The sequence below is a fragment of the Pelmatolapia mariae genome, linkage group LG1 (assembly GCF_036321145.2).
Source record: "Pelmatolapia mariae isolate MD_Pm_ZW linkage group LG1, Pm_UMD_F_2, whole genome shotgun sequence".
Lineage (NCBI taxonomy): Eukaryota > Metazoa > Chordata > Actinopteri > Cichliformes > Cichlidae > Pelmatolapia > Pelmatolapia mariae.
In genome coordinates, this window is record NC_086227.1 from 1,315,816 (window position 1) to 1,327,735 (window position 11,920).

The window sequence follows — 11,920 nt, forward strand, 5'->3', positions numbered from 1 at the left end:
TCTCACTCCTTTGCTTTTTCCTTGCCTCTTCTCCTTCAAACACCTCTGCCTCTCTCTCTCTCCTGTCCAAGTCTTTCTTCTTCTCATCTCTCTCTCCTCCTCCTCCTCCTCTCTTCTCTATTCCAGCAGTACCGACTCAGTGAACGGCAGCGGCAGCAGCGGCAGCAGCACTGTCACTCAGCTCAGCAATAACTCGCATGAAAGTGAGGACCTGCTTTTTTTTCTTGACACTTTTTTTTATTTTTAAAGATTTAATCTTTTCTTTTGAGTATTTTTTTCCCTCCACTTTTCAGCCGCTGGTTGTTTTGCCAGTGCAGCAGAATGAGGGTACCATGCATCCCAAATAGGCTTTCTGTCCTCACTCCAACTAGAGCACGCAGCCATATGCTTGTCTTTTTGTTCGTTCCTTCAGCTCACTGGAGTTAAACAGGTCAGTCTGTAGCTTTTATATAAAATTTAAAAGTGGGGACTTTAGAAGATGGGATTTGAAATTCTTTCTTAATGAAATTTCTCATGCAAAGCCTTCATGTAGTGGCAGAGTGTGTTTGGGCACGACCACTGATATTAAGCTGCGTGTTTCAGAGGATAATAGTATGAAATACTCAGGATAGTTATCGTCCTGTGAGAACGACAGAAATCGATTTTTGTCAAGAGACAAATCATCTTTTCTTTTTCTTTTTTTTGAAACTTTAATATTTTGAAGTTGGTGAAGATATTTGGGGGACATTTCTGTGTTTTCACTGGCTTTTTTTGTGACATAAAGACACATGCACTGGACTTCAGTGAAAATGGAGATCACAGCGTCAGTGGTCTAAGCAGGATGGATGTATCGGAGGCGTTGACGCCTGTAACGGCCACCACGCCGGCCACGTTGATACCCAACTCTTCTCTGGAGAATGTCAGCCAGGCGAGCTCTGGCTCGTCCAGATCTCCTCCTCTACCTCCTCACTCGCAGGTGGCGTCGGTGTTTATCGTACTGGTGGTCACGGTCATCATCCTGGGGACTGTGGTGGGGAACGTGCTGGTCGTGGTGGCGGTGTTCACCAGTCGAGCCCTGAGGGCACCTCAGAACCTTTTCCTGGTGTCTCTGGCTTCAGCGGACATACTGGTGGCAACGCTGGTCATCCCCTTCTCCCTAGCCAATGAGGTGAGGCGACTGTTTTGTAGTTCCAAGTTCACCCAGTTTTCTATGTATTCTGTTCCTGTTCCTTGTTTGTTTACAAACTAGAATTAATAGCTGTATTAGTGCCGATCAGGTCAAATCTCTGAAAGTCCAATAATTTTAGATGTTGTTCAAACTTGGTCTGGAGGTTTCTCTCCATCTCGATTCTTCTCTTGTGAAAAAATACAGTGTTCACTGCACCAAAGCAGGGGCTCACCACAGAGCTCTGGCAACGCTGAGTCTGCCGACAGACGAGTAGACTCTGTGCAGCCCTTTCCTTTCATTTCTCAACATACTGCAGTCTACAATTATTTGATGGTTAAATGAGTTTCACTGGGAGTATCAAGGTTAAGAGAACATGATTTTCTTCATTTTCATTTGAGTATTTATGATTTCCATGATAAAAAAGCCTGAAAAAATACAATCCTATTTTTCTCTCTGTCCCCTGCTCATCCTTACTTTCACCCTCAGGGCACCCTCCATTCTCCCCTCTCTCTTCACTTTCATCATCCTCTCACTCTGCGCTCGCTGGCTGCTATACAGACCGACCCTCTGCGAGTACCAAGCGTACGGGACTGATCTGAGCCCCGTGAGCTTGCAGCCTCCTGCTGTTTGGTGATAAGGTACATCAGAGGCCAAACCGCATTGTTAATGCATCCTAAGGCACGCCGTAATAACAGTAAATCATGTCATCATGTTGATAAATGTTAAGGCTGAAATAAAAGTCCAAACTCATTCTTGTTTATGAAACAATATTTACAGTATGTTAAAATACATTGGCCTGATTAAGGCGTATGACATGCGCAATCATACGACATAGAACAGCTAATAAGGACCTGATGGCATTCATTAGAGTACATAAAGCTCACTTCCCTCAGAGCGGGTCACAATATAACACAGCTTAGTGCTTCTTGTGTTGCTACGTTTTCAGCTGAAGCCGCGATCAATACAAATGACTGCTTGGAGTAAGGTGTAGCTGCCAGTACAGCCCAGTACCAGTCAGGGTGTATCAGCATCTATGACTGTGCTGTGGACTCAACTAGTCTGCATCATTTGTAAGCCTCCACTATTTTTATTTTTTATTTTTTTGAATTAAAGTCCAGTCACCCAATAAATTTATTTAGGCAATTTATTTTTTTGGAATTAAAAAAAGCTTTTTGTCATGGTCCAAGAAAACCCAGCGTTTTGAGTTTTCCTGTGTTTTTGTCATTTTGTGATGTGATTTATGTTTAAGTCCACTTTGTCAGTCTTGAGTTTATTCTGTAGTGCCTAGCTTGTTCTGTTTAGCTTTGTGTCTCTTTCTGTGTGTGTGTGTTTATATTAGCTGTGAGTGTCTTGCTTCCCTCCTCGTGTTTCTGCCCCCGCCGTCTCCATCACGTTTATCCGTGTTTCCCCAGTCATGTCTCTGTGCATGTGTTCGCGTTACTTCCTGTTTTACTTTGGTAGTCTCCTGTCTGTGTACACCATCTTACTCTGAAGGTACTTCGTCTCATGTGTTGTGTTTAGCTTTGCGTCCTCTGTCTCCAGCTGAGTTCCCCATGTGTTTCCTGTTCCCTTGTTGTTCCCTGTGTAAGCTCTTTGTTTCCTTCTGTCCGGCGTTGCGATCTCCCTCATGGTTGTGTGAGTTTCTGTGTGTTCAGTTCATTAGATTTTCCAGTTTAGTTTTGTACAGTTTACTCATTCAGTGAGTAAACCTGTGTTGGAGTCTCGCCTACGAGTCTGCCTTTGGGTCCTTTCCTGCCTGCAGCACACAGCCAATCATGACACTTTTCATCCCAGCATTGCAACGTGCCCTCCTGCCATTGTGACGAAGTCTGTCCCATTTTCCGCTCCATTACCGTGAGATTGCATCAAATAGGAATCTCATACCCAAGTAGCTCATCTGTTTGAAACGACCCTCAAAGCCTGTGATGTTCAAGAAACCTGATTGGGATCATTTGCATATCCTGCTGTAAGCAGCCATCAGAAGATGTGTACACTGTGGATGTAAAGAGATAGACATGGTCAGCAACAATACTCAGGTGGGCTGTGGTATTTAAACAACGCCACAAGTACCTCGAACCACTTATTCAAGGCAGGATGGATCTATGCTTTCATGTCGTTTCAGCATTTACCTTCTGAATCTTGCAGCAGAAATCCAGACTCATGAGGCAACATTTGTCCAACCTATTATTGTTCACTTCAGTGAGCCTTTGCAAACTGTTCTTAGCTGACAGGATTAGCACTTGGTGTGGTCTTCTGCTGCTGTAGCCCAAGCCCAGTGTATGATGCTTTCATAGATGCTCTTCTGCACACTTTGGTTGTAATGAATCGTTGTTTGAGTTACTGGATGTTTTGTCTTTTTCCTGCCATTCTTTGTGAACTCTATAGATGCTTGTGTGGAAAATTCCAGTAGATCAACAGTTTCTGAAATACTCAGTTTTCTTTTCTTTCCTTTCTCTCCCGTTCTGATGCTTCAGTGCAGTGCAATGATATGCACTACACTGTTAAATTGTATACCTACTATAGTAGTATATGAATAATTTACTGTAACACAACCACATATTTATTCATATTCAGTGCTGATGTACACAGTAACATATTTTTTAGAAATGTGCATTACTAATTTTGAATCACTTAATAAAGCTGGATTACCTCACAGGGGTGTCTAAGGAGCTTGGAAAGAAAAGCATCTGGACTTCTTTAAGTAGCTTGAAGACGTTTCACCTCTCATCCCAGAAGCTTCTTCAGTTCTAGGGTCAAATGGTGGAGAGTCCCAGATTTAAGCCCTGTAGGAGTGTGAGACAGTGTAGGACAAAGGACCCCCTGATGATCCTCTACCTAATCACACGATCCAAGGTGTGAAAACGGGTGTGGGTCACAATCAGCCAAGGTTTCAGGTGAAACCTAGCCCCACCCTATCATGTGATTTTCTGAGGTCAATCTGGGACACGCCACCATTTGACCTGAAGAAGCTTCTGGGATGAGAGGTGAAACGTCTTCAAGCAACTTAAAGAAGTCCAGACGCTTTTCTTTCCAAGCTCCTTAGACTATGATGACCTGGATGACTGAGAACCTTCACAGACTCACGGGGGTGTCCACCTTCACACCTCAACAGGAAGACGCTGTAACAGCTGGGAATCCTCCACTGAGTTTTCTAAATGAAGTCATGTGAAATGTTCACACCAATATGTGAATGGGTGGATGACTGGATGTAGTGTAAAGCGCTTTGGGGTCCTTAGGGACTAAGTAAAGCGCTATACAAATACAGGCCATTTACCATATTTATCATTCACTTGGATAAATGACAAATAGAAAAAGGGCAGCTTGTGGTTTTTTTAATCACTGCGATTAAAACGCCAACAAAAGAAGACAGTGTAGTGGAAGATATAGTGAAGCCTTTAGTTTACTCATAAAGACTGATCCAAGGACTGTGAATCACATGGTGCGGACCTTTTTACATATTTTCTATTAGCAGGCTTTTAGGCTTTCAGTGACACTGGGGAAACACTGGTAGGAGACCACAGCATGACCAGTAATGCAACTCTGTGAAAATGAACTTGTTGCTTTTGAAATGAATCCTTCGAAGTTGGAGACCAGGTCTACAGCTGCTCTTCAAAGCGACTTTAGTACCTCAAAATTGCAATGCAATAACATTAAGTACTTTATTCATCTTTTCATGGTTAAAGATGAATAAAAATCCTGATTGAGGTTGTCATAATTCATGCACGACAGGGTTAAAGGAACCCTCCAGTGTTGGACCAAAAACATGCACTGCATGCACATAAAGACTGCGTCACAATGAAGCCGGGGGTAAATATATGGGGTGGGAGCTTCTGGTGCTGAATTTTGAATTAGTATCCAGCTGTGGATCATGAGAAGCATTTCCATCCACTTGTTTTTAAAAATGCATTTCCAATTTGAGCTTGGAATACCCAGAAGGAAAACAGACATTTCCAAAACATTTGAAGCATGCAGAAGAAACAGATACATGATAAATAATGCACAAAACATACATGAATGTATGTAATGTTCACAGCAGCTTCTGCTCTGCTACTGAGACACAAGAAACGTTGAAGACATTTCTCCATTTTTTACTCTTTGATTAAAGCACATTGAATGAAATCATATCCTTCCCTCATCTCCTTGTAATAATTGCAGCCTGCTGAAGTGTGAGCCCCATCAGCTGTTTATGGCAACAAATTTACTTCATCCATCCATTCAGTTTCTACTTCTTAACGGGCTCTGCATGTTGGGGGCAGCAGCAAAGATGCCCTGACATCCCCTCCAGCTCTTCTGGGGAGACACTGAGGCCCAGCTCAGAGTCAGTCTCTTCAGCGTGTCCTGGATCTGTCCTGGGGTCTCCTTCTAAAAAACGTCACAACAGAAACACCCATGAGGCATCCCAGTAGGATGCCCGAAGCACCTCATGGCTTTGACTGATCTCCTCGTCTTATCTCTAAGGCTGAGCCCCGACACAAGAAGCTCAATCTCTGTGACTGGATCCTTTCAGGTGCATTCACCTAAGCACACAGCTTTCTTGTCACCACAAAAGACCGACACATAAATTCACTCCTGCTCATACATTTGCATAAAGGTCATGGATGGAATTGTTTCCTAGATTTTCTCGAACACCGATGGGGATTCAGTGCAGTGTGTGAAATTAAAGCTGGGATTGAGCAGTCTGAATGTTGACGCTCTGAGGTCAGGGACAACTCTGACCCTAACCCCAGGAAACCAGCAGGCTTTGTGTTTATTGAAAGACAAAGTCTTGGCAGACCTGGAACAAAGACATGATCGCTTTGCTGACACGCAGCAAAAGCTAATCACATATTTCCCAACACATCAATTTTGTTTTGTTTTTTTTAAGTGTAGTGTTCGGTTAGAGCGAGGGTCAGGATCACCGCCTACAGTACGCTGATGTAGACCTCAGAGGGTTATCGATTCCTCCTGTGACTGAGGAAGTAGAGCAGGTCATCTACTACACCAAAGGTCAATTATTGGAGCCGAGCCTCATCCAATCCTTAATGGGGAAGGTAATGTACCAAACCCCTGATGCATCTCTCAGATTGTGAGTGTGCATGTGTGTGTGAGGGTTAGTTAGAAAGGTCTTAAAGGGATAGAATGATGCATCGTGGGTATGGGAGCATGTGACTTGTTGTGAAAACCCCTGAGTTTGTAGGAAAAACCTGTATAAGTAATACCAGTGAGTACATGTGCTGGGTGCAAACACACAGAGGTGCCTGTTGGTGTAACTTCAGGTACATTTTTAATATCATTATTTTTGGTGTTGGACGTGTGGACTTTGATTCATGTTAGAGAGAATGCTCTTTTTGCAGAATCTCATAAACCCATGTTATTTACAACAGAACATAGAAACCATCAAATGGTTCAACTGAGAAACTGAAGCATTTTGAGTCATTTTGTTTTTGATGGTAATAACACAAAACAGCTAAAGATGCTCACACGGAGCCATGGTTACCACAGTCTAACATCTCCCATCTTTGAAACATCGGTCAGTAAATGTTTGGGAACTAAAGGGACAGTTGCTGCAGGAAGAGGAGTGTTGACCCATTCTTGTTAGATAGAGGATCCTAATAAAAGAAGATGTCCGTCTCACAGGAAGTAACAAAGGTCAAGCTGACCATCAGGGCTAATTTACCGCTACAGAATAGCTGACGATCTGGCGAAGAGTGAAGGTCTGAGCTGCTCCTTAAGTACTGCCGATGACCTGCAGGTGAGGAGAGGCAGGCGAGGTAGACAGGAAGTAGGAAAAACACACCTTACACACTGACGGACAGCCTGGACCATGATATTGTAACTGAGTAACTGAGCGGGGAAGCCCAGTCAGGGCTGATATGGAGAAACGTTCATGTTTTACTTGGAAGTGTTCATTGTCCTTTGAGGTGGAAACATGAAATGAATTTGAACGTCTTATTGAGTAATGAAGAGACGCTCTCTGGCTCGCGTTCTGCATGAAAACGTGTGAGAAGTAGACTGTCAACATCTTGGCTTGTTAAAAAAAGTGACAAATAATTCTGAACAATTTAATTAATTGTTTCCCCTCGCTCAACTTCAGAGGCACCTGTTTGATGTGTAGCTGCTGAATCCACTCTGATGTTCTCCTCTGCTCTCAGCAATAACTGCCTGGTGCTTTGTTCCTGCTTTTCATCAGCTATTATTCCTTGAAATGATCCTGCAGCTGTATTGTGTTAGACATGGCTTCATATCTGTAATACTTTCTGTTGCTTTCTGCTCAGGTCTTTGTATTCACTCTCACACCACAGTCATCCTGGTACTTTGAGCCGTCTTTAGTCTCCTACTTAACTGGTTACACTGTAACTAGTCTTACCTAGTCTCGTCTGCTACCTCTTTCTTCAGCTGAAGGACGGGTGGAGTTATGAGGGGAGTCATTGGGGGTGTCCAAATTCATGGGCTGCATCCTCCTGAGGCCACATTTGTAGGTCGATTACATCACAGCGACGCGACAAAGGCGGTCCAAATTTGCGTCCTCCTTTTCCCCAGATTTGAAGGATGGGTCGGGTGTATCCTTCGTGGCCCACCATATCCCAGAATTCATAGCGTGGCTCAGACGGCCAATTCCAGTTTCCAACAATGGCGGCAGCTACTTAGTTTTAATATTACTCTTGTTACTCTTTCTGGGTCACAAAATAAACTTTTAAGATATTTTCAGGTGAAAATGTTGCTGTGTAAACTTCAAATCACATATTTGTAAAAGTGCTTCGACGTTTTTGGAGACGTCTGTTACCCACCAGCTCGATAGCTAGCCGGGGGTTCAAGGCTCACTAGAGCCGGCGAGAACAGCGGACTCTCGGCACATCGTTTTCGCTACTCAGGTTAGACATGATATATAAGTCACTTAGATAACTTAAAAATGTTATTGGCTAGACCGTCCAGTTTCACTCACTTCTGGCCTACCCGGCCTTCGGAGGACCCGGCCCACGTAGACCGCGAAGGCCGTGTCCTCAGGAAGATGCAGCCTCTGAATTTGGACACGGCTATTGTACCAGGTACTCTGACAAGGAAAAGAGATGAGACTGGAGAGAACACAAAGAAACTGCACTAATATGTAGACTTAAAAAAGCAGGAACTCCAGCAATACTTGTGGCCACAACGCGTTTCGGCTTGTGGCCACAAGCCGAAACGCGTTGGTCAATTATTAAAGTTGTTCTTCTTTCTTCAAGTGTTGTTGGAGTTCCTGCTTTTTTAATTCTTTCATCTTCTCCATGCACCTTGGAAGCAGGTGAAGTTGTGCCAGGATTTTTAGCTCTAATATGTAGACTTACCAGTTAACTACAAAGCCCTTATTTTAACCGTCTAGCATGGCTTATGGTCCCTGCTGATGGATGGTCATGGTTACAGTGGTCTTTGATGTCGTTGTCTTGGACTGCAGTTGGTGGAGACGAGAAGGGGGCCACTGTAACCATCAACCACGTGGTGCTTCGCTAGGCACTCGGAGGCTAATGAACAGAACAAGGAGTGCAGACTCCAGCTGCAGTCCAACATGTTGGAGTTGGCGTCTTTCAATGTGACGGGAGACTCGCTGAAGAGACAGACGATTGTACTAATCTATTAATTATTAGAAGTTAGGCAATTTACAGAAAAGGCATTTTATAAAATGAGATGTTTGCAACATTTTTAAAGTGCGCTTGTGTCTTGTGTATAAATAGAATCTGTGAGAAACGCTGAGCTTACACCTCAGTCTACGGCTGAGTGCTTATCTTCATAACTGTCTATCTGTTCTTGAAGCCAGCGTACATCATTAGAGCTGTGGAGCTGCTTGTTGGAACAGCTTCACCCCACCGCCTGAAATTCAAAGAGTACGATGTTCAAAGAAAAACGATGGAATATTCCATGGTGATTCTTACATATAAAGATTTACAGTTTAACAACAATAGTGTTGAAATGAAACTACTGATTTGTGCTCCTGGACTTTTGTGGCTTTCCCTCCCATTTATCTCACTGTCTGTCTTTCTGTTTACTACACTTAAAGATCCTGCTGTGTTCTGTTATTTCAGTCTGCCACAGCTATGATCAGCAGCTTGAAAAGTAAGAAGGACTGTTGGCCCGGTTTTAGGAATTGCTGTTTATGATTGTGTGCTGATCTTGCAAATAAAAACAATTTATTTTAACCCTCATCTAACATGCAGGCTCATTTCACACCTCTAAATCCATAAACTAGGAGTGCAACAGGGTGACATGTACTACTTTTTGTTTTTACCAAGCAGGTCATGAAAAAGTGAAGTACATGAGGGCAGATGAAAAGGGACATTGGAAAAGGACAGACTTGGTGCTAGCAGAAGCTGGGGGGGGTTGATGAATATTTCTGGGAAAAGATTAATGGCTCACATCATTTTTGAACTGGCTGGAGGAAGACCACAGCAGCAGCCGCTGTAAGAGCCTCCAGTGTGGCAGTAATGAGGCATTGACAGAATATTTATACTGCAGTGAAATATTCGATTAAGTGATTCCCTGCTGACAGATGCTGACTGAGGAATAAGCACTTTTCTTCTTACACGTCTTAATCACTTTGTCCTCCTTCCAGGTCATGGGCTACTGGTACTTTGGTTCCACCTGGTGCTCCTTCTACCTGGCTCTGGACGTCCTCTTTTGCACTTCCTCCATTGTCCACCTGTGTGCCATCAGCCTTGACCGGTACTGGTCCGTCACCAAAGCGGTGAGCTACAACCGCAAACGTACTCCCCGGCGGATCAAAACAATGATCAGCATCGTGTGGCTCATATCTATTGTCATCTCGTCCCCACCGCTGCTAATGACCCACAAAGAGGATCTGGGGACGTACCGTGAGAATAACACGCACACACAGGAGTGTCTCCTCAACAACCAGACATGGTACATCCTCTCCTCCTGCCTGGTGTCCTTCTTCGCCCCGGGAGTCATCATGATACTCGTTTACTGTAAGATATACCGCGTTGCTAAGCAGCGGGCCTCCACCGTGTTCGTGGCGAAGAACGTGATGGAGCGGCAGCCATCGCAGTCCGAGACGTGCTTCGTGGGCACGTCCAGGGTTTGCCAAAGGAAGGGCTGTCCTCAGTACGAGCTGGACAGCCCGCGGCCCCCCGACCGACACAGTTCTTCCAACATCGACAGCAACAGCAGCACTCACAGGAGAGGAGAGCTGGATGAGATCGACTTAGAGGAACGGAGCTGCCAAGGTGAAATAAAAACATCCTTGTCGTTTTCCTCATCGCTCCGCTTCCCTAGGAGAGGCGGTGGGAGGGTGAAAACAGATGAGGGAAAGGACGCGGAGGGAACAGCAAACAGTTTGAAACCCCCTCCTTCTGTGCCCCCTCTTTCCTGTGCCTCCATATCGTGGGCATCATCGGACCACGGCTCCAACCATTTCCTTCTCCCGTCTCCGGTGCCCGTCCGCAGCAGACACACGTCTCTATCCAAAAACAAAGTGGCTCAAATGAGAGAGAAGCGCTTCACGTTTGTCCTGGCAGTGGTGATGGGCGTATTTGTCCTCTGCTGGTTCCCATTTTTCTTCACTTACAGCCTCCACGCTGTCTGCAGGGAGAACTGCATCATCCCTGACACTCTCTTCAACCTCTTCTTCTGGATCGGGTACTGCAACAGCTGCCTGAACCCCATCATCTACACCATTTTTAACCGAGACTTCAGAAGGGCCTTCAAGAAGATTTTATTCCAGACTCATAAACGAACCTAAGATGTCTGAGCGTGTGTGTGTGAGCGCACGCACTGACACGCAATCAGACGCAACTGTGGACACGCAGTTTTAATCCTGTTTTCCACTGTGCTGTCATATCGACATTAAAGGGCTTGTCATACAGCCGGAGCACTGATTCATTATTCAACCACTCGCTAATTTATTTAATCATCACTTTCTATTCTAGTGTAAACCCACAGAGGAAGACGATTAAAGGCAGGTGTTTCTGCCTCCTTGATGCAATAACAGTTCAACATTACAACCTGGATTGTGCCTGAACTTGAATGTTAATTAGAGGAAAACATCCATGGGGCAGCGAACAACGTCCCCATGGTTCTTCCACGTCTGTAGCAAGCAAGCAGACTGCCTCTGCAATCCTGTCATTGACCGAAAAAAGGCTTTAAGGAATGTGAGGGGTAGAACAAACCACTGCGCTTTGAATAACACACACGGTGTTTTTAATGAATTTCTGTGCCTGGCACATAGTTTAAACTTTAACTTCAGGTGGAGACAGACAAAGCTGTAAGAAATGTACCCGTTTTTCATGCAGCAACAGTGTTCTGTTGACACTATACAGCTTGGGGGCAAAGGCATTAAAATGCATGCACAGCTACAGTAGCAGACGGGCTGAACAGAAAGAGAGAGAAAGAAAAGGCAGAGTTGAACTACACCCGAGACTCTAACCACTAAAAATAATCAACCTCAGGCTCATTCAGCATTGGATAATTATCCTCTGAAGTTTAAGATGGAAGCTCAGGACTGCTGGCGATGTAACTCAGCTTTTACCTTTCTACTGTATTTGGTAAGGAGCCCGAAGGGGCCGACGTTAAGCTAAGCTGCAGATAACTGGACAGACAGTGTGGTTAATCAGGCGCTACAACAGTTTGTGCAAAAAAAACGTCATAAATGACTTTTCAGTTAAGATAAAACAGATTATAATCAAGTCTGATATGGCTTTTCAAGCATGAAGCACAGACACAGGTGTTGGTAGTGCAACTGTGAGTAATCAGTACACAAAAATTGCTCCAGTTGCTATGCAACATCATTCTTGACAATAACTTTAAAGT

The 11,920-nt window shown here is 44.3% G+C and overlaps 1 protein-coding gene across 1 annotated transcript; it reads left to right on the forward strand.

The window, feature by feature from the left end:
- The first annotated feature begins 820 nt into the window (after positions 1-820).
- Positions 821-10,955, forward strand: LOC134628433 (alpha-2Db adrenergic receptor-like). Its single transcript, XM_063475141.1, has 2 exons — positions 821-1,147; positions 9,708-10,955. Exons 1-2 carry the CDS (start codon positions 821-823, stop codon positions 10,851-10,853), a joined length of 1,473 nt encoding a protein of 490 aa, XP_063331211.1. The 3' UTR covers positions 10,854-10,955.
- Positions 10,956-11,920: the final 965 nt, after the last annotated feature.